The sequence below is a fragment of the Tauraco erythrolophus genome, chromosome 7, assembly GCF_009769465.1.
Source record: "Tauraco erythrolophus isolate bTauEry1 chromosome 7, bTauEry1.pri, whole genome shotgun sequence".
NCBI lineage: Eukaryota > Metazoa > Chordata > Aves > Musophagiformes > Musophagidae > Tauraco > Tauraco erythrolophus.
The window spans coordinates 2,391,550-2,417,102 of NC_141471.1; the positions used below are offsets into that span (position 1 = coordinate 2,391,550).

Sequence of the window (25,553 nt, forward strand, 5' to 3'; positions counted from 1 at the left end):
CGGCTTTACTTTGCAGGGGAAGAGCTATTCTAGCACACACACAAAAACGTAACAGTGAGTTTGCACATATGTGTGAGAGAGAGAGAGAGAGAGAGAAAGAGAATTTAACATAATACCACATTGAAACCATAAGAAGGTCCTTCTGAAGGGCTTTACAATAAATAAATGTTCATTCAATATTTATATATATATATTTATGTGTCAGCGTGTGTGTGTATATATATATATACACACATGCACACACTGAATAATAGGTTTGTAGTCAGTTTATTTTTTTAAACCATTAGATAAACTGCTCGTGGGTGACTTTCAAAGCACTGCATCTCCCAGAAGCTGCAAGACCTTCCTGCAAACTTTCTGCGTCGAACACCTCACTGCACGTTTGCCGTGGTGGAAGGGACAAACACCGTGCGTGGATTCCTCCTTTTCCAGCACTACTCCAACCTCCAGAATCATACAGCAAATAAAAAAACATCAAAAAGAGACAGTATGCTTCACTTTGCAGGACCATGGTGCTGTTAACAGAAACATCCAGTCCCTTTCCCATGCCCCCACCTCAAGATTTGATGCCAACGAGCCAGGCTGGACTGCAGGTATTTGTTACCAAGAAGAAAAAAAATAATAAAAAAAAAGTTTTCTCCTCCCAGTAGATGCACATGAACACTTTAAATATTAGTGGCTAGTGTTTGGGGGAAAAAAAAAAAAAAGAAAGAAAAAACACCTTGAAAAATAATGGTCCATCTTGGAAAACTGCTCTCTTTTTGCTTGGATAACATCTACTACAGCTTGAAAAACTCCAGCCAGCTTTCCTCTTTTGAGAACCAGATCAAGGGTTTGATAAAATTGGTGGAAATTGCTACTAATGGACAATCAAAAACTGCCACCTAAAATAAAAGGCCCTCCGCTCTCCAGTGTTGCTTCAGAAAGCTTTCTAGAGGGATTCAATGGCTGCTTCCAATCTGCTTTTATATGACTGAAGGACATTGTCGCATCAAGTCCTGGATTGTAAGTATCCTCTTCAAAGAAAAAAAGAAATGTTGAAGGCTGTCATCTATTTCACAGCATCAGAGCCATCTACCACTGCAGTCGATTTCTGGCTTCTCTGGCCACTTGATAGCTTGTCTCTGTGTTGGCTGGTTGTTCTGAATCCAATAGTCAGTTACCATTTAGCAGTTGTGTTTTTAAAATACAGTTCTCAATCTAGTGGTTAAAAAAAAAAAATAATCTTAAGGTCATAGGGTTTACGTACAGCTTGTGTCATGTACCACTGCCATGGTTTAGAGTAAATGGAATGATGACCTAGTAAAAGAAAAGTCAACTCCTCCAGAGGTCTGATCCAGTCCAAAACGGCTGCTATACAATGCAAGACAGCACTGCGTTCCAAGATGCACTCGAATTTCTCTTGTCCTACTCAGAAAAACACGTCCAAATTCAGCTGGCATAAGACTAAAAAGTTCCAGTTCGGATTTCTGAAGCAGTTACCACAGGTTGAATTCAATGAACAAGAGGTGGGAAGAGGAGAGAAAAATAAATCATGCACAAAGTGAAAGTAAAACAAGAGTAACTAGTGGTTTTTTTAAAAAAATAAAATAATAATCATTAAGACAGTGATAGTGCTAAAGAAACTGCATTCAAAGAAATTGTTTCAAAAAAAGAACACGATTGGACTGATGGGACAGGCACGTCTGGTTTTCTACTGTCTTCCCAACCTCTTTCTTGGATATATTTCTGTCTGCAACATGGTGGACCCAACGTTTTTTGAGCTGTATTTGGTGATCAAAGCACGCGGATACGGAGCTGTCGTTAAAAAGCTTACCCTCCCAGTGGGTCTCTTTGTCAGAGCCTTGTTTGCTCGATGTGCAGAAACTCCACTAGAAGAACCATCAGGGCTGTTCCTGCTCAGCCTACATGTCTTTCTGGTTTTAGAAGGGAAAAATAAATGACTGCTTCCCGTACCATCGCATTAAAGCAGAAAGATCTTTCTTTCGTATCTGCTTAACTCTCTAAGCAGTTGGGTAAGCTTCAGGAATAAAGTAGTATAGGTTATTTATGCCAAAGAGAATATATTAGGCCAGGAGTTCATGGAGGATTGGTGAAATGATAAGATGTTCCAAGGATAAATGATCCATCGAACTGTGTAGACAACTAAGGTGAAGGTCAACTGGTGTCTAACCCCAGTGTGACAGGCACTTATTTCCACATGGTTGGACCTCATTAAAATTCAGTCTACAGGAAAAAAAACAAAACGAAACAAAAACAAAAGAGCAACACGGCTGGGTCACCTGTACCCTACAAAGTGCTTATGTCTCAACATAGCTTTCAGATCCCAGAAGGTCAATCAAACCCTGTTTGTCTCCGTATTTAGTTCTCATAGATCGCCATCGCCCGTCACCAAGAGTTGCCATCAAGCAGAAGACGTGTCAGTCTTTGCAGGTGTAAACCTCTTCTCTCTGGGTGCATTGCTTGCATTCCACATAGCAGCACCAACGGACCTGGCACTGGCACGGACGGGTGACCACCCGGCTCTGCGTATTGTGCCCTCGCCCGCAGCAAATGCTATCACAGTTCTTGTCTTTGTAACATTTCCTTCCCGAAGTCCCAGGTGAGTATCTACTCATCATACAGAAGCTTGGGGAATCGTCAATGTAGACAAGATCCGTAGTCCTTGGGATTTGATCACTGTGACCAGGGATGGACTTCTTGGGTGGAGAGATGTCTCCTTCCCCTGTGGCCTCGTTGGTAGTGCTGCCCACTTTGAGCGATGTCTCGTACTTTTGCTTCAGCTGCTTCCCTATTTCATGGAATGGAGAGAGCTGCCTCCAGCATGTTCGGACAGTACAGGATCCAGATACACCATGGCATTTACAGGTTGTCTCCACTCCAGCTTTAATGACCTGCAGACACACACGGCCCCAAAAGAAGATCAGTTATGGGGGAAGAAATCAAGGCACAGAGTGAAAAAAAAAAAAAAAATTTGCTAGAAGACACTCCTGGAACACAAAGTTGATGACAACACAAAAGCCATCCATTGGAAGAGGACAGAAAACACACCCTACAGGAAATAATTGTTTTAGAAGGGTCCTCAGTTTCCATAAATGATATTTACCTGCTAGAATATTGCTTTATTGGCTAGCTAATGCTACTAGCAAAGTGTCCAAAGGCTGTCTGGTGCTGCCACTCATCTGCGTAGGCAGAGGTCTGAAGCTATGATACAACTCAAGAGATGAATACATATCCTAGCACCTATTTACATATTTTAGTAAGAACAAGGATATAAGATGTAACAAAAGTGGAAGGAGCTGGTTTAGCGGAGGCAAGAGGAAACTGCAGTAACACACACAAACACACAGGTGGGGTGGCACATGCTCTAGAACATGAGCGTGCACAGTATGATCCTTCTCCGTACTGCAACGCACAAGATACCACCTTAAAACTCACACAGATCCCAATTGGCAGCACGGGCACAGTGGAAACATGGTTAAGCTGTGCTGTTTCCACCAGCAGCAACTAGGCATAGCATCCCACCCAGGTCACTTTGACTGAAGAAAAACTTTTGTGCAGCTGAAATACATATATAAAACCCCTCAAGAACAACCACCCGAATCATCATCACCAAAACCAGCAGCTCCAAAAACATCCAGGTAGCTTCCACCTCTTCAACCTGTGTTCAAGAGCCTATTCTGGAGCATGGTAGCATGTTCAAAAGGACCTGCCAATTTTTTTTTCTGCTCCAATGAAGAAGCCTGCATGTGCTCTTAAACCAAAGAATGCCATCGCACGCTGGCCAAACACGTGTTTAATGAAGCACGTTTTCATGCAGGGGAAAACCCAAGGTTGCTCCAGTCTTCTCTGTGTTCTCCTTTTCTCTGAAAAATTAAGCTGTGAAGAAATGGAAAACAGACCTCTGCGTGAAGCGTTCAGTAATTCCAGGTGCTTTAATGCAGCCCCCAGCATTTGCTCTGCCTGTGGCACCAGCTGTAGGCAGCTTGGAAGGCTGGTTTCTCACACAGAGAGTTTCGAGGGGAAAAAATATGAAATCTGGGTTGATGCTAGAGTGAGAAGACTCCATGCCAGCAGGTTTCGTGACCCCTCAGGCAGTGACACTTTATGCCTGCTTATGCCTCTGGACTACAACTATCAAGGGCAAGGCTTGGTTTCAAATCCTTTCTTAACTACTTAATTTTTATATTTAAAAAACAAAACCAAAACCAAACATTCAAACACTTGCAGTGAGTGTTGTATTGAGAAATAAGACTCATCTCACAGATCCCTGAAGGAGGGAAATAATTTGTCTAAGATAACAGAAAGTAAATGTGTATCCTTGATTTATTCCCAAACCAAAAGAAAGCCAGTCTCCATACAGAAAGACATCCAGATCTTGCTTGGGGATAGCTTGCACGGGAACAGCTCTCTTGAGACCACCACAAAGCATAAATATAGAAGGAAGAGCAGAGCCAGTTCACATACAAGATGGAGGGAATAGTAAGAGAAGGCTATATTCAACAGAAAAAGCAGCATGGAAAGGAGATGCAGTATCAGGAAGGCAAGAGAAGAAAGCAAAGAGTCAATAGTTATCCATCTTGAAGACAGACAAAGTTGGTAACAGCCCCCTGGGTGCTGTAAAGGACCCCACACCCATAAGCTGACTGATGCTAAACAAAGGATGTCATCCTTTTTGAACCAGACTGCAATAAAGATGCTTCGTGGCACAAAAGCATATCCATCTCCTTATAAATGGCATCTGGATGTTCTCTCCCATCTTCTCCAGAGACAGGTTTACACTTTGGTCTCCTCCACGGGCAACACAAGAGCAGACGTTATTTGGACAATCACAGATAACCTGTGATTTGCCCACACATTATAAACAGATATTTATAGTTCTAGTTCTCTCTCTACCCCCCCAAAACAGGCTACATTTTGACTTTAAATGGATAAAGCATAACCACCCCTTAAAATAGCAAGTTAGAAAAGAGTTTGTTTTATACAGCTGCCTCCTGTCAAGGTACTATTGAAAGTGCTCTTCCTTTGGGCATCTACGGTATCCATAAAAAAAGAAAAATAATAATCTCCCCCCGTGCCCACTATGGCATCTGCCAACATTGTGGCCTCATGACAGCAGAGGGCTGGCTCCAGTCCATTTCCTGACCATCCAGTTCTTAATTATTTGGCTGCACGAGCCCTGCTGAGCACCATGTGCAAACGTGCAATAGGTCATGGACTCAGAACTGGGGCCCGGCCCAATCCTGATATTACAGAGACGTTTTTAGAAAGACACGATGCATAATACGGCCTTCAGCAAAGCCTGGCCAATGGTCACACTTCATTCCTGCGACAGCCAAGACCTTTTCAAATGCAATCCAATAATACACAGTAGCATTCAAACAAGTGACGGGTTACAGAGGGAGATGTGTTACTGCTTATAGTAGTCAGCTGGGCCGGCTTGGTCAGGGGCTGTCACGCTTTGCGTGCCAAAGCGTCTAGCCAACTCTGCAAGAAATCCCACAATGTTAGACAAGAGCGTACAGAACACATTTCAACACCGAGAAGAAAAAAAAAAGAAACAAAAAGCAACCCTCACCCATACTGTCTCTCATGTAAAGTCACATTTCACTGGTTGTTCAGAAGTGAGAGTTGAGTTCATGAGAAACGAAGCTCCTATACCTGATTTCACACCCAGACCATCAGCAAACTGGGCAAAATTGCTGAGATACTTGCAGAAGGGTTGCACGCTGCAGTCGTTCATCGGTTCGGGGTTTTCTCAACCCTTCCACCTCCCCCAACCCCATTCGCATCTGCTCCGCCTGGAAAAGGAGATGACCACCGTTGTACAGGAGATGGGAAAGTAAGAAACCAAGAGGAATTGGCTCGTCTGGTAGCCACGCTCCTGTGCACAGGCTTGGCTGGATTTACAGCTGGTTGAACAAGGCATTGGTCGTGAAATGCAGGAAGGGAATCTGGACATGGGGCTGTTCTCATCAGGAGCCACCTCTCCAGAGCTCAGTAGGAGAGTTGACGTTGCAGGTGCAGTATATCCAAGGGATCCACATGGGGCTGGTCGATATGGCACAATATGTGTTGGAAATACGAATCATGACAGATTGGCAGCTAGCAGATGACAGCAGAACTTCAGTCAAGAAGAGGCATGTAGGTTTAGGCACCTGAATCACACCATCCAGCCAGGCCTGACCTCACTGAGGCAGACTTTTGAGTTTAAATGTTTACATTTGAGAAACATTTCTAAACTCCCATCTGATTCGGTGGAGCCAAAGCAGGCAGGGGATCCGGCAGTGAAGGAGACACCTGCACGTGCTCAGCTGAACAGCTCTCCAGGCTCCACCAACTGTGCTGACCACATCTCCAGCCACTGCCGAGAGCCTAGGGACCTGGCTCACATGAAGGCACCTCAGTTTAGATATCTTAACCCACGAGCAGAACCCCACCCTCTGGGCAGAATTCAGATGTCCAAATATCAGCATCTAGCATTATTTGAGGCACTGTAAAACACTGCACTTCATCACCAGCTGCCCCTCCAGGAGCATAAAGGTCTCTCAAAGGGTACTAACATATATCTAGGTAGATGAGCCCTACTCTCCTTATCTGTACTTAAACAGTGATGAACAAAGTGCCTAATGAATACCAGTCTGTTTTTTCCCCTGACTCACTTCTAGCTTCTTGTTAAGCAGTGGCTAGGACAGCTTAGATGTCATGCACTGGTGGACCAAAGCATAAAAGATTTCCATTGTCCCCATTCACATGAATGCACTAGTTCAGGAAATTCAGCATGTAGATTTTCATATGGCCACTGTGCAAGTGTGGTGCATCCCAACTGCCCCATAAACCTCCGTGAAGGGCTGAGAAGGGCTCAAGAATGTTAAGAGGCAGCTATAGTGAAAATCCTAAAAAAATTTCTCCCCTAGCCAGCCTCTCCTGCTGTTGTCAGTCACGACGCAGCTACTCAAGGCAACGTGTGATGGAGAACTGCTGCCTACGGGCCCCTAACCACCCACGAACCAAAATGAATCTTGGCAAAGCCCTTCTGTTTCCCGTCTCGTCCCCCAGCTTCCTCCTCTTTGTTGCCGGCTCCTGTCAGAGACACTTAAATCCACCTCGTACCTCCAGGAAGCAGAGCAAGACTTATCCAAGTCAGCAGGTTGCTTGGAGAAGTGCTGGAGAAACCTTTCCTGGCTGGGCCCTGCGACAAATGGATAAATGTCTAGACCATGCTTTCAAGCTTGGAGAGATTTCCAGGATAGAATAACTTCACTTTTATTGTCAAAAAAGTCTACCGTACACAAGACAGGATAAGAAGCTCAACATGAGCCGGCACCGTGCGCTGGCAGCCCAGAAAGCCAACCGTGTCCTGGGCTGTATCAAAAGCAGTGTGGCCAGCAGGTTGAGATTCTGCCCCTCTACTCTGCTCTCGTGAGACCCCACCTGGAATACTGTGTTCAGCTCTGGGGTCCCCAACATAAGAAGGACATGGAGCTACTGGAACAAGTCCAGAGGAGGCCACGAAGATGATCCGAGGGCTGGAGCACCTCTGCTACGAAGACAGGCTGAGAGAGTTGGGGCTGTTCAGCCTGGAGAAGAGGAGGCTCCGGGGTGATCTTATTGCAGCCTTCCAGTACCTAAAGGGGCCTACAGGAAAGCTGGAGAGGAACTTTTTACAAGGGTGTGTAGTGATAGGACAAGGGGCAATGGATTTAAACTGAAAGAGGGGAGATTTCGATTAGATATAAGGAAGAAATTTTTTACATTGAGGGTGGTGAGGCACTGGAACAGGTTGCCCAGAGAAGTTGTGGCTGCCCCATCCCTGGAAGTGTTCAAGGCCAGGTTGGATGAGGCTTTGGGCAACCTGGTGTAGTGGAGGGTGTCCCTGCCCATGGCAGGGGGGTTGGAACTAGACGATCTTTAAGGTCCCTTCCAACCCTAACCATTCTATGATTCTAAGACTTTAACACAAGCTTATTTCAAGAGTCGTAGATAGCTCCTGTTTTCTTCTCAAGGCACATCACACATCATCATCACTTATTCAATAATCATATTTCATTTACACCATGGTAAGTCACCACGTGCGTGCTTCTATCTCGTCATAAATGTGAAGCAAAACATATTAGCTTAAATCCAAAGCACAATCCTTTTCATGTTCCCGATGGGCTAAACATGATAGCTACCACACACCAGAGTCATAGTAACTCAGCAGTAACACCACAAGTGTGCATTTGAATCCTTATTGTGTTATATGCTGTAGAGAGCACCTACCATGAAGGCAAAGTTGAACAATCAGTGGATCAATGATAGCATCACCCACTGACATTATGTCCTCCCACTCTCCTCTGAACAACCACCTTGTCTTGTAGTCTTACAAATAGGAGAGCAGTTTGAGATGAAAATAAAGCTCTTTGAGTAAATTTGTTTGACTTAGGAACACAAACTCCCATTGATCTCGTCGTGAGAATCCCAAATCCTGACAAAGGCACAACGAGGAAAACGATTATGATAGAGTGAGGCTGAAGTGTCTTTACTGGTGCTTGCTGCTAAGAGGAAATTAGATAGTGCTGCAGGAGCGCCTGCCCAAATGGCTTTACGAGAGCCATAGGGAAAAGGGATCACAGCAGAGCATTGCTATGCAACATGTAATCCTCCCTCACAACAATGGTTTGCTACGAAGCTCAGACTAAGTGCCCCCGTAATGATCAGTCTCAGACATGCTGCAACACACAATTTTCTCAGTGTTTTAGCTGAAACGCTGAGGACAGATTCCCATTCATTCCCAGCTGGGTCACGGGGCTCTGGCAGTGGTTTTTCAGACAACTCTTGTCTGGGCAGCAGCAGTCCGAAGCGGACGCGCAGCCGTGGGAATTCTTCGGTTATAGCTCCGCTGTCGTCATGGCTGGTCTGCAGCTCCAAGGCTTCAAACCATTTGCTATGGTTTGGGGGAGAGGAGGGAGCAGATGAACCTCCTTAGAGTCAGCTCATCCAGGAAAAAGCCTGCCCTCGTCTTGTCTTACTTCAGAAAGGGCCCTGGGATGATGTTTTACAAATCAAACCTCTTCCATCCTCTATATACATGTCCTCCTTCAATTTAAATAGGCTTAGTTATTCTCTCAGCTCAAGTATTCATGTTTGTTTGGACAGCAGCCATGGCCCCCGTGTCTTCACAGTGCTCAAATGACTAGAAGACCCTACTTGTCCCTTAACACTGGCCTTTACCATTGGCTGAATTATAAAAGTTTCAAAGATTGTTGTAAGTTTTCTGTTTGTTTTTTGTTTTTTCCCCTTTCTTTTTCCTTCTCTTCCTTTTTTCCTTCTCTTCCTTTTTTCCTTCTATCTTGTTAAAGAAAGCCCTTCTTTTGAGCCTGTTCTCAAACTGGTTTTTTTTTTTCAGAACAGTTTTCTCCTTCCACTACTCTTCCTTCTTTAAAAATCAGAACACATTTTAGCAAAATATGCATTAAAATACAAACACTTGAACATAGAATAACATAATCCTACATTAAATTGAGAACTCTAAAAGTATTCTTTTTCCCCTTCAGTATCCCTAGTGTGCTTTACGCGCTAAGAAAGCTCCACGTAAACAACTAACTGCAACCACTTATGGGACACAGCAAGCAATTTTTTCCAGAGTATTGATTTCCAGGCGTTAAAAAAAACTTTGCCTGAGTCAATCTCAGCCTGAAAGGAGCAGGGAAAATTCCGGAGAGCATGCTTATGCATTCCTACCTGTCATAACCTGGAACCATTCATACTAGTGGCCCTGCAAACTGATCTGTACTACAAAGTCAAGAGCTCGTCTCAGAGAGGCTGCTATTTGCTAGGTTTGATTTGTACCTCGTTAAAAGCGTGATGCTAGATTTCTCACTGCAAACCCCAAAAGAAACTACCTAAAGGACGCATTTTGTCTTTTTTTTTTTTTTTTCCATGCACCAACTGTATTAAGTAAGCTCATACAGATTTCTGGCATCAAAAAGAGCAATCATTACACTTCTCGAGGGTGCAGAAAAACAGAGATCAGCATTTAAGCTTGCCTGTGTGACAGACTGGAGTTTGACTGGAATCATGTTTGCTAGTAGGAACCATATGAGAGGGGATGGGCAGTGCTTGTAAACAGTGGCTCTGCAACAGGAGACCAGGGTGCAAGTCTCTGCTTCGCTACGCCTGTGTGTGACCTTTAGTAAGTCACTTAATCTTTCTGGGTCTCAATTTCCCCTCTGTAAAATGGAGATACAGAAATGAAGAGGGTGGTGTGCTCTGATAACGTTATGTGATAGCTCGTGAAGTTCCTCAGACAGATGATAGCTGGGCAAACATCTACCTGATATGGAGAGTCTGTCTCCAGAGCAGAAGGCACGCTCAGCCCTTGAGATAGATCCTCGCCAGCACTGCCTAAGGGGAAAAGCCATTCCTTGCATGAACTTCCAAAACGAGCAAGTCAACAGCAAGGAAAAGTCCACGCACCTCCCACTATCCTCTCCAGAGCATCCCATATGGTTTCAGAGATGCAGGCTTCATATGTCCCAGGATGGGTCTGGACTCGAACCCTACAGCAACAAGGTGACAAGGACCCTTCAGCAACGTGCATACAGTCTGCACGGGCTAAAACATTTGGATTGATATTGTGCAGAAACAATTAAGGAAGCCTTGTGAAGGGAACCAGATTCGAAGGGAGATATTGCCTAAGGAGAGACCTTTTGAGAGGGAGGAATTTTCTCATTTTCCATTTCCACCCTCTCATAGTTTTGCATCAAACACTCTTGGCTTTCAAGGAGACTGTGGTTATACTCCTGACTTCAGGATCCTGAAGGCAAAGGCTTGGCTTTGCCCCTCATTCTGGAAGGATAAAGGGAAAAGGGAATGAGAACACGACATTTTTTTTTTTTTTTTCCTTGGGTAACAGCAGCCCCCTTTAATAGTGCCCCTTGGATCTGTAAGACATGCTTGACCAGACATACCTCTGGAAGAGGTCAGCACTCCTGGGATTAAGAAACTTAGCAACGCTCCAGAGAGGGAGTTGGAAAGTCATGTTTAATGATACTTTGCTGAGAAACTGGGCAAATTTAATTAAAACATCACTTACTCAAGCCCAGTGGAACTAATTGAGTGCTCTAATATTCCGACTTTTCATTAATGGGTTACAAAAGAGGGCTGCACTTGTGTGTACAAGGGGGGGAAAAGAAGGGGGAGGATATAGAGGAGAAGAAAGCTTTAGCAAGGCTGCCTGTGCTTCATTTAATACAACCAAGAAACTTCATTGCTGGCAACGGAGCTTTAATACAGTTGACTTCTCTCACCACCGCCGCCCCCCATCCCCTTGACACATGCACACAACTTCCCCCCAAACACACACCCTCTCCACCCAAGACCCTTCTGAAAGAATAGCTGAATGAGCGAGAGTAGATTTGGCAAAGGAAGGGAAATTGCTTTTTTAATAAGTGGTCTATTCAGAGCTCCTACTTTTCAATAAAGAGAAGGCTGGAGAAGTCCTGGTCTAATTACCTCATCCTCACGCTAGACAAGCTCACCCTTTCATTAGCGATTGAGGTCATATCATATAACTTTGTGAGCCATCATGGGCACAACATGTTCAGTGATTATTTCATTGGTGGCAGCAAAACTACAGTCGGCCCATCAAGGTTGTAAAAAACAGAAGTAAAATAATAATTAAATGAGAACGTCTACCAAGAGACACTAAAACTAGGCGGGATAGGATAATGTCACCCTCGCAGAAATACGCAGATTGTTTGCTAGTGTGACACCATGGAGAAACTGCCGTGTTGACCAGAAGGGTATACTGCTGGTTGCCAAACCAGTCAATTAAGCACAGGTCCTTTTTTTTTTACTGGGACTCAAGGGACTATTTGTACATTTTGCCATGGTTGGGAGTCATTTGATGGGAAGGATTATATGTTGTTAAGAATCAGTGAGAGACCACCAAGCTTGTGCTATACCTTTAATAGATATTCCTCCACCCCCCTCAGCGAACACACACGTGCACATCCATACGAACACTGTAAGCACATCAACGTAGGCTGGAGCTCCCGTAGCAAAGTACTCGAAAAGAAACTCTCCTTGTGTATTCCCAGCCCAGTCCAAAGCAGTCTGTAGTGCAGCAAAAGGTTTTGGTTCACGCATGTATGGCTTCACTAATAGACATAAAACCTGTGGTTTGGTTAGAAAAAAACCCAACACAGCGGGTGCTGAGCAGGAATTCAGGAGAGCTGGCTTCAGTCTCCTGCTCCATCATGAGCTCACTGCACAACCTGGGGAAAGGCACTCAGTTTGCATCTCAGCTCCTGCTCAAAATGGCCATAACGATCTTTTTGGAACTCACAAGGACATATCAGTCATATAACGAGCGCTGCAGTTCAAAATCGTTCAGTTCCAAAAGGGCACAGATCAAGGCTATCTGCATTCCTTCTATATTGCCTTTGATTCACATCAAATACATATGAGTTACTGCCCAAATAACCAAACTAGGTTAGTTCAAAGTGGTTTCAGACTCTCCTAGTCACTAGGTTAGCATCTCTTCCTACTCAACGGTTAGAGAGTCTGCAAGGCAGTAGTTAGTTGACGGGCAGCTTCTTTGGAGAAAGACAAGTGGAGGAAACATGCCAAGGTTCATATTTAACCCAGTGCCTTCATCAGGGAAAATACCAATAAATTCAGCTAGGCAACCTAGCTCTGCCTGCTGAGAAATTCTCATCCTCCAACAACGCTGCTCTGGCGTGAGACCAGGAAAAAGAAGCAGATTGAACCTGATATTAATTTACACTCAAGTGTAAGTAATATCAGAGACAATCCATCAACCACACCAAGAAGCTCAGGCTTCAAATCGGTTTTGATATTTTGAAATCTTAAGGAAGTGTTGCAAGTTTTGACCTTGCAATTACAAAGCCAGTCTGGGTCCTCATCTCAGACTTGAGCATCTCTGTTCATCTTCTTAATGACACCATATTGTGTCAATGGTTGAGGTCCACACATCCTGCCTATATAGAGGGATGTTCTCCTGATCTTGAACCATCATCCTCCTAAGAGCTTCTATCTCAACATGCAGCTTGCTTGTTCTCTGCCTGGCTTCACAGTGCTGTTGTGAATTTGGTGGGCTGCTTGGCTCCCCTTTCAAGCAGACTAAGGTACAATTACTCCAGGAGCATAAACAGAGAAATCGTTTCCACCACTGCTGCAGATGGGCAAGGAAAGCTGTCAGACAGCAATACCAACTCGACAGACACGGCGTGGGTGGACAAAAATAGGAACGCCAGATCACTGACCTGCAGCAAAGGTCTTTGACTTGGATTGCCATGAGGGCTCTCAGTGCCTGGACAACCGTCACAACTGTTACTCAGCTGTTTAGCTGCAGATATTACACTAATAAAACCACTGCCAATGACCACGGCCTGACCGTGCCAAGTAAAGTGGAGGCAGAGGATGCAGGACAGTCCCTGACATCTCCTCTTCCCCTGGGAACTACCTCACAGTGGGATCAGGTCAAGAAAGGGCAGGCAAAAAGGGGAGATTTGCTCCATCCAGCTCATCCTTGGAGTATGTTTAGCTCAAAGTCACATAGAGACGGTAGAGCAGAGATGGCATATGAGGACACCTAACCTAAATCCCAGACTGGGTCTCAGCCATAATGAGCATCCTGATTGCAGCTACTGGGGTGGAGAGCACTGGGAGTTAGGACAAGTCCCTTGGTCAAGTATTTTAGCCCTGTCACTGCTGGAGAGGAGATATTGATGGAGTTACAAGACCATGTCAATGGCATCTAAAGCCACAGTCTTGTAGGTTTTGAGAAGATTGTTTTATATGACTCTGGAAAGGAAGGAGAGCAGGGACATCTCATAGCAATCTCCAGCATGAAATCGCAGCCTCCATGGATCACTTTCTCCATTTTTAGTCCCATCTGCTACACAGCCAACTCCAAAGAGTTGGGACAGGCCCTTGGGAACAATCGACCACAAGGATTAAAACAAATTTCATCACTCTGCAAAGCCTGTTTCACACACCAAAGAGCTGCAACAGGAGTTCAGAGGCACTGAGCCTTTTAATCCAGAGGCAGAAAAGCTGTCAACCGAAGCCAGACACCAGCTAAATCCAGGATATTTCTAATCCTGATCTCAGTGCTGTCTAGGAGCATCTGGTGGTGGGGAGAGGGGGAGACTTTCTGCTGGCCAGCAGTCGCTGGTGCGTTCTCCGATGCCCCAACGCTGTCGTGAGGAATGACATTTTATGCATATGCACAGGAACAACTGAGCTGGGGTGGTGATTCCTAGAATGCACAACTGGCTGGGCTGCATTTGCCTGGGAAACTGGAGACCTAGGTCCCCCCATCCTAGCCCCAACCCTCCATCCAATCACATGGACAATAACAAGGCTGGAGGGCTATTTATAGCCTTACAGTATGTCCCCCTTCGAGGCTGGCGCAATGAAACACTGATCCTAGGCACCTGTGCTAGCCAATCCGAGGGATTTTCGTGTTTGAGCAACTCTAGGCTAGGTACAGCCAAACAGATTACAGGAGACAGTGGAAAGCCCCTTCCTTTCCCTTCTCTTGCTGGGATGACCCAGCAATTGCAGATACTTTGTCCTTTACATCAGTCCTACAGGGAGGCCCCCAAGCAGGAGGGTAAAGTCTCATGGGAGGAACATGGGGTAAAGAGCAGAAAGGCTTCCAGCTGAGAGGATAAGGATGAGAAAAGAAAAAAAAAAGTTTTTTTTTTTAAAAAAAAGAGGGACTACACACCCAAGCACTGTCAGCTGCAAACCCAGCAGCTCTAGGCAGAGCGGAAGGCTGCCAGAAAAAGCTGAAGGGACTTTTAGGACTGAGGTCAGACAGAGAAGATATCTCCACCCTGGTTCCCCGCCAGGTGTTTGTCCAGCCAGTTTTAACGAAACCTGGCTATGGAGATGCTACACTATCCATGCTCTACTGAACTACTGCAAGAAAAGCATCCCTCAGCCTGTGTTGTGGCAGCATAGATCCCTTCCTCTGTGTCCTACCTCATGTGAGCCTGGAGAACCTGCCTTTCCATCCATTTGCATTGTAAGACTCTCCTCTCCCTGTGGAAAACCAGCCATCTTTCCCCCCCAACCTCATGTTTTCTAGAAATGAACAGTCTTTTTCTTTCCCTTTGGTCTCCCTCCAACAGTTTTGCACAACTCTTGAAGCGCAGTGACACAAAACCAGGTCACAGTCCCATAACTGAGACTTCACCCCTCCAGCAGAAGGACCGCTCTGTGCGTTTTGCATCCAACACTCCTATTTCCACACTTAATTGCCCCCACAACAGCGTGAACCCCCACCCCGAGCAACCTGCAACACACCTTCATGCCCACGAGGTTATTGTGGAAGTCCACCCTGGCTCGCAGGTCCTTGTTGGGCTTCCTCCCCAGGAACTCCTTGACAAACTTGTTGCTGTATTTCAGGTTGTCTCCGCAGCCGCCCCACTGCCAAGCCTCGCGGTTCTCCAGGTCGGGAGCCTCGTCGCAGGTGCAACGCTCCATCCGCCCCGCGCTGCACGCCTTGGCCATGGCGTGCGTCAGCCCCGCGGAGGAGATGGCGTACAAGAAGGCTGTCTCCTTAAAACCTGCAGGAGAAAGGAGGAAGTGGCTTTAATTGCAGCTGGAGCAAGGGTTAAAAAAAGAAAAATACGAGGAAACCTAGGCAAAACCCATTGTGAGAAGAGCATGAGCAACATCATATGCCCATAACTGACAGTGGAGAGCAAGGAATGAAGGATAGAGGTGGTACGAGCCAGGATTCAAGAATGCAAATGAAACCTGGCCAGCTCTGTCACTGCAGACAGTCTTTGCCTGAAAACAGAACGAGGTGAGCAAGAGCTGGAGAGACCATGGAGGTACCATGACCATCGTACAGCAATACTGCTGCCAAGGGGACACCAAATAGCAGAAACTCAGCATAGACTTCCAGTCTAATGGTTGGGGTAGAAACCTGAACTGTTGGAGCGGGTCCACAGGAGGGTCACAAAGATGATTTGAGGGCTGGAGCACCTCTCCTATGAAGACAGGCAGAGAGTTGGGGTTGTTCAGCCTGAAGAAGAGAAGGCTCCGGGCTGATTTTATAGCAGCCTTCCAGTACCTAAGGGGGCTACAAGAAAGCTGGAGAGGGACTTTTTACAAGGATGTGTAGTGATAAGACAAGGGGCAGTGGCTTTAAATTGAAAGAGGGGAGATTTCAATTAGATCTAAGGAAGAAATTTTTTACAATGGGTGTGGTGAGGCACTGGAACACGTTGCCCAGAGAAGCTGTGGCTGCCCCATCCCTGGCAGTGTTCAAGGCCAGGTTGGATGAGGCTTTGGGCAACCTGGTGTAGTGGAGGGTGTCCCTGCCCATGGCAGGGGGTTGGAACTAGATAATCTTTAAGATCTCTTCTATCCCAAACCATTCTATGATTCTAAATCATGAGGGCTCCTTGTTCTTCCCTCTCCCCCAGAAAAGTGTCACTGGGTCCTACTCCAGTCCAACAAAATTGTTCACAAAAGGCATTAAGGGCTGGGAAGCACACAGCAGCCAATCTGTCACCCAACGCAACACCTCACTCAAATGCCTCAAAAAGCAGTTTACGACTCAAACCTTTCACACCCAACTCTTTCACACCTCCATGCTCACCTGCAGGGATGCAACAGCATCCGCTCCCACCCACAGGTAAACTGAGGCCTAGAGAGAACCATGATTTCCATCCAAATGATAAAAGCCAGAAATAAAAAGCAAACATGCCAGTATTTATAGCTCCTCGTTCTCCAGCTATGGAAGCCATAAACAACTGCATATTTGAGATGCAATTCCAGAACAGCTTTGGATCCGACTCAAGAAATCCCCCACTCAAAAATAACTCAAGTGGATGGTGACAGTAGTGGATATATCTGTAAGCTGGTGTGTCAACCAAGGACATGCAGAGACACTGCCAGGTCATTTTTGGAACTGTTCCTTGGGAGGTTCATGGTCATCCAAGCAAGTTCACAGGGTGCTACCCTGGCCCATCTCTAGAACCCGCCTTCCCAAAGCACTCCCAGGTGCACGATGCTGAACTTCAGCAGAACACATCCCGAGGGGGCTGACTTAAATCAGATCATGGTAGGAGATGTCCAACCGTTCTACCACTCACCTGGAAAAGAAGGGCAGGAACACTTCCTTCATTGGAAGGAAGGTTATAATAAAAAAGGTTCAACTTCACACTCACTAGAGACATCATAAAGAGCGGTAAAGGTTGAGAAACCAAATTTGTTCCTTTTTTTCCCCCCTCTTTGTTTTCTCCATGAAGTCAAACCATGTTGCCTGGCACCCCAGAAACATCTTCAGCATTGCAAACTCTCATTGGGAGCAGCAGGAGAATACTTAATTCACACAACAAACACTCATGGGAATGCAGACCACCAAACTCTTCTTCTAAGCTTCTAAGAAGCTTTCATCTTTTGTAGGCTAGTTCAGCTTTTTCTAGGATACACTCTAGGTCAGGCTGCCCACACACCTGTCAGAGGGATGCCACTACTAGAGAGAGAGATACTCCCAAGCCTCGGTGCTCCTGAATTGTAGAGTTGGCTCTTGCCATTGCTACTACTTGTGCTATGAAACGGAGAGGTACCAGAGTGCTAAGAGAAGGTCCTCGGTGGAATAGGGCACGCAAACTCTTCTCAGAGTCTGAGGCATTGCAATTAGCAGCAAACAGCCTGGATGTGGTCCAGTAGATAGTCCGGATCTACAACCTCCTTGAAGACCTCCTGGTTTGAAGCACTGAATTCAGAGCAGAAAGTCAGTGCCATGCAACCGCGACGCATACCAGGTTTGACAAGAAGCCAGGAGGAACGGTTCATTTGCCAGGTTCTCCCCCTCCATCAATCTCCCCATCAGCTTTGGCTCTACTCCTCCCATTCTCCATCACTAAAAGCCTCACAAACTCCCGGTGCCCATCAGCACGGGTATCATCTCACCCACGGGCAGCTCAGGCAGCTTCCAAGCAAGTCCATGTGACATTTGGCTCTGGCCAGATTTAAAGCCATCTCCGCCATGCACTATTTGATTGCACCAAGATATTTTGTAACAAGATAATGAGCTTTAAATCAGTGCAGGCATTCTAACCCCCAGCGCATCGACAGCCTGCCATCCACAGCTATCCAGTTTCAGCCAAATCCAAAATTGTTCGTGAGTATCCAAAGAGGATAACAAGTCCCTTAAACAACCCCCCCGTTATTTTAAGAAACGGGCTGCATCAGCCCAAGTTGCAAACCAGCAGCCAGGCTGTTGTGGTGACCGAGTGTAAAAATGGAGGGAGAAACTTTTCTTGAGCAAAATGTGGGGTATTTTCCTTTCCTTTTTTTTTTTTTTTTTCTCTCCTCTCTCTTTCCTTAAAAAGCTGCAATAGTCCTGGAGGAGAGGAAGCAAGCCCACACCAACATATTTGAATAGCTGTGTCTTCATGGGTGATACATGTACCCCTTTGCCCTGGGGTATCACTTGCTGCAATGCTGAACCAGGAACCAGCAGCTCCCAGAGAGGAGGAGAAAAGATTTACAGGGCAGCGTGTTATGCTGCAGGATCACCATCTGAAGGATTTACAGCATCGGCGGAGGGCAGGGATGTTGCAGGGGCATAAAACATGGAAGAATGAGACAGCAGGCAGAGCCTCGCAACCCTCAGAGCTGCCGTTTATCACAGGGGGTCCTGACAAGGGGTGGTGGGGGAGTTGATGCTGGACGGTGTATTAAGGCAGCTCAACTTCAGGCTGCTCTGAAATACCCCTTGCCAAGGGCTGTCCATGGGGGCAGGAACATCTGAAGGAACAAGCTGTGGCCTCCAGGTGTCAGCATGAGAAAGTGCTTGGCTTTCCCAGGGCGTCAGGAATCCAGGGACTCCTCTGGCATGCAGGGATATTTTTAAATGTCTTGCAGCTCTGGCTGGACCTCTTGGGTTTCATAAGGACTTTCCTTGTTTCCACCGCAGTCAGTGACAGTGCAGTAGTTAAGCCCAGTGCTTCTGAATTACTCCTTCTCGCTAATTAGTGAAGGAAGGCACTTTGCAAACCTCTGCTCTTATCTTCCAGCAGGTCAGACTGCATTTCTAGGTCCGGCTCCATCGCTGAGCATGGGACTTTCTGAAGGTCACTAAAGCTCTCAAAAGCCATGCAAAAGTAATCTCATCCGTAAAACAGTCCTGCTGCACTGTTAGCTGCAGTCCAGAAATAAGAACTGGATTTTACTGGGAGGGTGCAGGAAACTGGACTATATGAGGTAGCACAAAGGAAAGAGATAAAACCACCACCTGCTCCTCCAAAACTCTCTCTCAGCTTCTGGTCATCTCCATTTGAGCTGCTGGGAAGGGAGGTAGGAATTACCCACCACTCACATCCAGGGAGCTTTTCTCTGGGTAGAGCAGTAACAGGACACACGAACATTTGCACGTTTTGCCCCGCGCTGTGATGGGGCTCCCCTTGCCCCCACTAACAGGACAGCACAGAATAGCCCGTTTTGCTTTATTTCCCTTAATAAGGCACTTTCTCAACTTCTTTCCTGAAAGGCTGGCATAATAAATGAGAAAAAAATAAAACAACAAAAACAAAAAGAGAGGACAGCTTTGGGAACTTCAACACCTTCACCAACAGCTCAGATTCCAGCAGAAGTGAGGAGCAACTGTAGCTGCTGGCTGCAGACACATGAACAAACATCTCCAGTCTCTGAGGAGAGGAGTCATGGCCAGCGATGGGAAGCAGACAAGAGTTGCTTCACTAGTACAAGCACATAAATTACCACCATATAGCACAACCTTTGCCTGCTGAGCACCTTCATGAATGAGCTGAGCCTGGCTTGGTCCTCTTCTTGGACCTCTGGGGAGGTGGTGACCCACCACTGGCACAGAACGAACCAAGGTGACCACTCTGCAAAATGCCAGGGAAGCCAACGGGTGCAAGAGGTGTCAGCACCTCCAGCTGAGCCCCCCACCCTGCTCACCTCTCTTTAGCAAGCTGGCCCGGTAGCGACCCTCCAGGGTGCAGTTCCAGCGCTCGAAGCGAAACTGGTACTGGCATTCCAGCGCGCTCATGCTGATTGCTTCCATCAGGGTCTCAGCCACGCCAGGGTCCCGCCGGCACATCCTGCGCTGCTTCTTTTCCAGCTTCAGGCGGTCACAGACTTTGTAGTGGGCTTTGACGGCAGCTTCCTCCATTTCTGAGGTCAGAGGGAGGATGGTCAGGGGTTCGTTCCCCGTCAGCCTGCAGAGGAACAGAGGGGCACAGAGGTGAGGACAGAGAGATACAACCCATGGTAGCAATGGGGGCCCGTGGTGGGATCAGGCTCCCCCCAGTTGAGCACCCATGTAGATTTGAGTGCATCCTCAGCACGTTTGCTGACAACACCAAGCTGTGTGGTGGTATGGACACGCTGGAGGGAAGGGATGCCATCCAGAGGAACCTCGACAGGCTAGAGAGGTGGGCCTGTGAGAACCTCATGAAGTTCAACAAGGCCAAGTGCAAGGTCCTGCATGTGGGTCGGGGCAATCTCAAGCACAAGTACAGGCTGGGCAGAGAATGGATGAAGAGCAGCCCTGAGGAGAAGGTCTTGGGGGTGATGGTGGATGAGAAGCTCAACATGAGCCGGCACCGTGCACTGGCAGCCCAGAAAGCCAACCATGTGCTGGGCTGCATCCAAAGCAGCGTGGGCAGCAGGGCGAGGGAGGGGATTCTGCCCCTCTGCTCTGCTCTCGTGAGACCCCCCTGCAGTGCTGCATTCAGCTCTGGAGTCCCAATATAAGGAGGACATGGAGCTACTGGAGTGAGTCCAGAGGAGGGCCACGAAGATGATCAGAGGGCTGGAGCACCACTCCTATAAAGATAGACAGAGAGTTGGGGCTGTTCAGTCTGGAGAAGAGGAGGCTCCGGGGTGATCTTATAGCAGCTTTCCAGTACCTAAAAGGGGCCTACAGGAAAGCTGGAGAGGGACTTTTTATAAGGAAGTGTAGTGATAGGACAAGGGGCAATGGATTTAAACTGAAAGAGGGGAGATTTAGATTGGATCTAAGGAAGAAATTTTTTACATTGAGGGTGGTGAGGCACTGGAACAGGTTGCCCAGAGAAGTTGTGGCTGCCCCATCCCTGGAAGTGTTCAAGGCCAGGTTAGATGAGGCTTTGGGCAACCTGGTATAGTGGAGGGTGTCCCCGCCCATGGCAGGGGGGTTGGAACTAGATGATCTTTAAGGTCCTTTCCCAAACTATTCTATGATTCTATGACTTGCTGGCGTCTGGGCAAGGAGTGATTTTACAGTAAGTCTCTCTGCAGTGTGTGTGCAAGGGGAGAGCAAGAGAAGAGTAAGAAGCAATATTTGGATTTGTGTCCTTCTACCAGCTCCCACAGAGCTTGGTTGGACGCAAGACCTTGGCAACTTCCATCACAGGACTGTAAGGAAAATCAAAATAGAGAAGAAATAATGGAAGGTACCTCATGCATGAATTAAGAAAACTAGCAAAAAGACAACAGCACTATAGCCACTCTCATGTGCGTTAAAAAAAAAAACCACAAACATGTTAGCACATCAAGCAGAACTGGCTTGGGAAGGGGGAGAGGGTGATTCGACCCACCAGATCCCAGGAGACACTTTGAGACAGCAAGTACAAACACTCTGCCCTCAGCAGAAGAGATCCCGACATAAAACCCAGTGAGCCGCAGCCTGAGGCTTGAGAGCAGGATACGCTTTTACAGGCGATACTGCCAAAAGATTTTACAAGGGAGAACGAGCTCAAAATCTCAAAAACGACCTGAAGAAATACGTGTCCTGTTGCCTTCTCCCCTCTCCTGCCTTCTCCGAGCACAAGGTCCTTGACTGGTACAATGTGCAACAAAAGAAGCCAGCGTACTGTTCCCGGTGTCAAGTGACGAGCTGCTGGAAAAGGACCAGGCTGGCATCAGCCCCAGGGAGCAGAGAGGCTTGCAGGAACATCTGCTGGGCTCATGAGCAGTTTGTTGGCCGAGCTGCCCGCACCCCATTCTCCTGGCTCTGCCCTTTTCCGGCCAGGTGCCAGTCCACGCAGTCAATGGGAATCACTATGTAGGGTTTTGAAGGACCTGAAAGACATTTCCCCAGCCAAAAAGGAAGAATTGTTTAAAGCCAGAAGTAAAAACATGCTGGAACATTGCAATCCTGCACAGGCGAGCACAGGGATGGGTGGCAGGCTCGGACCTCTCCATCGCTGCAGGACCACCAGGGTAAATGGGGTTGGGGGCACAGGAGGGGAGCACATGCTCAACCCCTTCACTGAACACAGATGGATCCTGGAAACCCTTTAAAACCCCACCTGTCCTGCAGAAAAAGTGATTTATTGTTTCTTTTTTCAATGAGGATTTCTCTCTAATCAGTGGGATGCATCCTGCCAGGAGCACAGTCCCCGAGGGCAAGCAGCTAGGATGCTTTAATTCCCAAACTTCCTTGCACAATGGGCACAAAATCCTGACCTGGGCCACAGCCAGCAACCTCCTGTACAGATCCAATCACTACTAATGATTTAATGAGGTGATTTAATATAAGACATCTAAAAGAAGGAGAAAAAAAAATGGCTAGGTTTGGATTTTCAAGAGAATAAAGAGATGGGCAGGGAAATATTGTCCTTCATTTACCTTCAAAAGTCTTCAGATTTCCAGAAAAAAAAAAAACGCAATGGTAAAAATGAAGAGTCAGAGTGATTTGTAGGAAACAAGGAAGACCAGTGTATCTAGTGCATCTAGTGCACATTTCCCAAAAAATAGGTTTTTCTCCAAATTCTGCTCCCCCAAAATGATAAAAACATCCAAAAGGCCCAGCAGCAAGATCCATCTGAAGCACTGACAAATGTTAACCCTTACGTTTTTGCTCTGTCTGGACTGGGACAGAGTGTGGACTTGAGCTTGACTTGCTCCCCAAGGAGAAGGGACATCACCCAGCCCTGGTGCCTCGTCAACCGAAGCTCCAAGCAGGCTTGTCCATGAGAAAGGTGGCTTGGTCTGAGCTTCACCATAGTAAAGAAAATCTCCAGGACGTTCGTTCCTGGCCTTCATCAATAATTCTGCTCTGAAGGTTCATTGCTGCAAGCTTTCACATTTGATGCAAGAGATATTCTCAGCTGGCAAAGAAGAGACAGGGAGGTATAAAAGCATTTTCTACAGCTCCTCCTCCCCAATTTACCTTCCTGACTGAGGAGGTACTGTTCAGCTAAACATTCTGGAAAAGATAAAGTTCCAAGTATCAAGTAGCAGATTACTATCGCAGTGAGGGGGGATACAGGAATTGATCCTAGAGCCAAGATTTCTGCAGAGTAATTGGTGATTTTGAGCCCCTTGCTCACCCTCCCCCTTAGATGTTTGGCTTTGAGATACTTTAGAGTAGAGTTGCTGATAGCACAGTGCAATTGCATGTATCTCCAAAGTAGGTCCCAACAAGAGTCACCTAATTAAAAGCAAAATAAAGAGCCTGGCATAGGGAGAAGGTAGAAAACAAGATTTGTGGTAAGCACAATGCCAGAGGACAACCCTCCAACAGCCACTTGGAACCAGCGGATGGAGAGTCCTGAGAAACAATAGAAAATTGTCAGCAGTGTCCATTTTCACTGCTCTGTGCAAAAAGCTTAGGTAGGAGTTCATCAGCCCTGATGTCTGGGACATGTGGATAACAGCCACGGGGAGCTGAGAAAGCTGGATCAGCATGCAGACACCCACCTTCACCCCTTCCCAAGAAAACGACCCAAAGACGAGACATCAACATGATGTTCTTACAGGGAAGGCAGAACACCACCTTTCTCCACCTCCTGTTTCCTCACTCAGCTCTGCTCTATTGTCCTGGTTTTGACCACTACACTTGTCCTCATCCATGAGAGAAAAAGGGAAATGAAAATCCAAACTGGTGAAAAACGAGCCATGGAATGCCCACGCTGAACGGAGACGTGTCCATCACTACTTGGACTAATTCCACTGGCTTTCAAGCTGGTCTGAACCAGAGTGAATCAAGTGAACTAGGAAAGCATCTCCAGAACAAGACAAGGAGTAAATTTAGGGGAAGAGAGGCTTTTCCTACCCAACAAGCAATGAAGCTCTTCCAGCTGAAGACCTCCATGAGCAAAAGCAGCACACGTGCACTCTCACATATGTTTTCCCTGCCCGGTGCTGGACCCGTGCCCATTTCAGCGGGGTGGGGGGGAACCGATGCAGCAGCCTCAGCTCTGCCCACGCATTCCAGCAGCCCCAGGAAGAAGAGTGAGGTGGCACTTTTTGGAGCGTGGTATCAATAATAAACAAGTGCAGGCAGAGCCAGGGAGAGCCGGTGCCCCACCTGAAACGCTGCCTTGGAGCTGCCGCTGCATGGAACCTTTATAATCCTATAAAGCCCTTTTATGCAACCGAGGCTGAGTGAGGTCCCGTAAGGCAACGGTGTCGCAGTCGGATGCTTTCTCAGCTCCTCACAAAGACTGAGCTGTTCCTTTCAAGGAAATTTTTCAGGATGGGGGATAAAGGGAGGAGTGTTTCTTATTTTGTTCTGTTTTATACACGCTCGATCCACAACTGTTACGACTAAATTGCCAGCCAGCACTCTGTGCAATTGTATTATTTTGAATTGAGGAGGTTGAGGGTGAGACGAAGGTGTGTTTGTCCACCAGGAACCTGGAGAGAAACCAAACAGCTCATTGCACACAACTCATGATGCTTTAACTCTCTGAAAATTAACTTTGGCCTCTAGGAGAGCAAGAGTAATCTATGAAGTCAAGAGACTCTTCTTCAGACTTTGACCTAATCTTCTGTGCACTTTGCCTGACTTCTTCGCTGAGTGGCACACTTGCACTGTCCAGACCTGGTTGCTCAGTGTCACACTCACCTACCTGAGAGAAACCTTTGCAACATCATTTGCACTATTGTCCTTCCAATTCCATCTGTCACTAGTTTGAAGCCAGGAAACCAGGTTTATTATCAACCAGCTGTAAATAGCAAGACCCACCTGGTTTGAACATACACTACTGGTGCATTTGGCTACCTTGGTTGTGAACTTCATGTCAAACATTGCTAATTGCTTTGCTCTCCTGGAGCTCAGACTCCAATCAGCCAGGCTTGGGAGAGATCCCAAACACAGCCCCGGCCACTGCACAACTCACACTCATGGCTGCATAGCCAAGTTTTATCTGTAGCACCATAGAATTATTGTCCTTCCAGAGAGGTAATTCAAGATGAGTCCTGCTTTCAGCTCATCTCGGAAGTTTTTATTGCCTCATAGAATGGTTTGGTTTGGAAGGGACCTTAAAGATCACCTAGTTCCAACACCCCTGCCATGGGCAGGGACACCTTCTGCTACACCAGGTTGCTCAAAGCCTCATCCAACCTGGCCTTGAACACTTCCAAGGATGGGAAATGTTCACCTCACTCTCTCATCAGGGTCCCTGTATTATTCCTTCTTTAGCTGGGAATTTTCCTGATGAGAATTTGAGGGGGACAAGACAGAAGTAAGGCCCCTGCAAAGACTCCGAGTGCACTCTTGTTTTTGACACGCTCAAGAATCTCCCTTGATAGTGCTGCCAGAGACACGAGGCAAGGTG

General features: G+C 46.8%; 1 protein-coding gene across 1 annotated transcript in view; it reads right to left on the bottom strand.

Annotated features, from left to right (window-relative positions):
* Positions 1 to 2,420: 2,420 nt before the first annotated feature.
* Positions 2,421 to 25,553, bottom strand: part of WNT9A (Wnt family member 9A) — a 58,527-nt gene continuing 35,394 nt past the window's right edge. Inside the window, exons 2-4 of the mRNA XM_086614916.1 lie at positions 19,963 to 20,222; positions 15,325 to 15,587; positions 2,421 to 2,894 (exon numbers count right to left, since the gene is read on the bottom strand). Of these exons, the coding sequence (XP_086471042.1) occupies positions 2,421 to 2,894; positions 15,325 to 15,587; positions 19,963 to 20,222 (997 nt within the window). The remainder of the gene's footprint in view (positions 2,895 to 15,324; positions 15,588 to 19,962; positions 20,223 to 25,553) is intronic.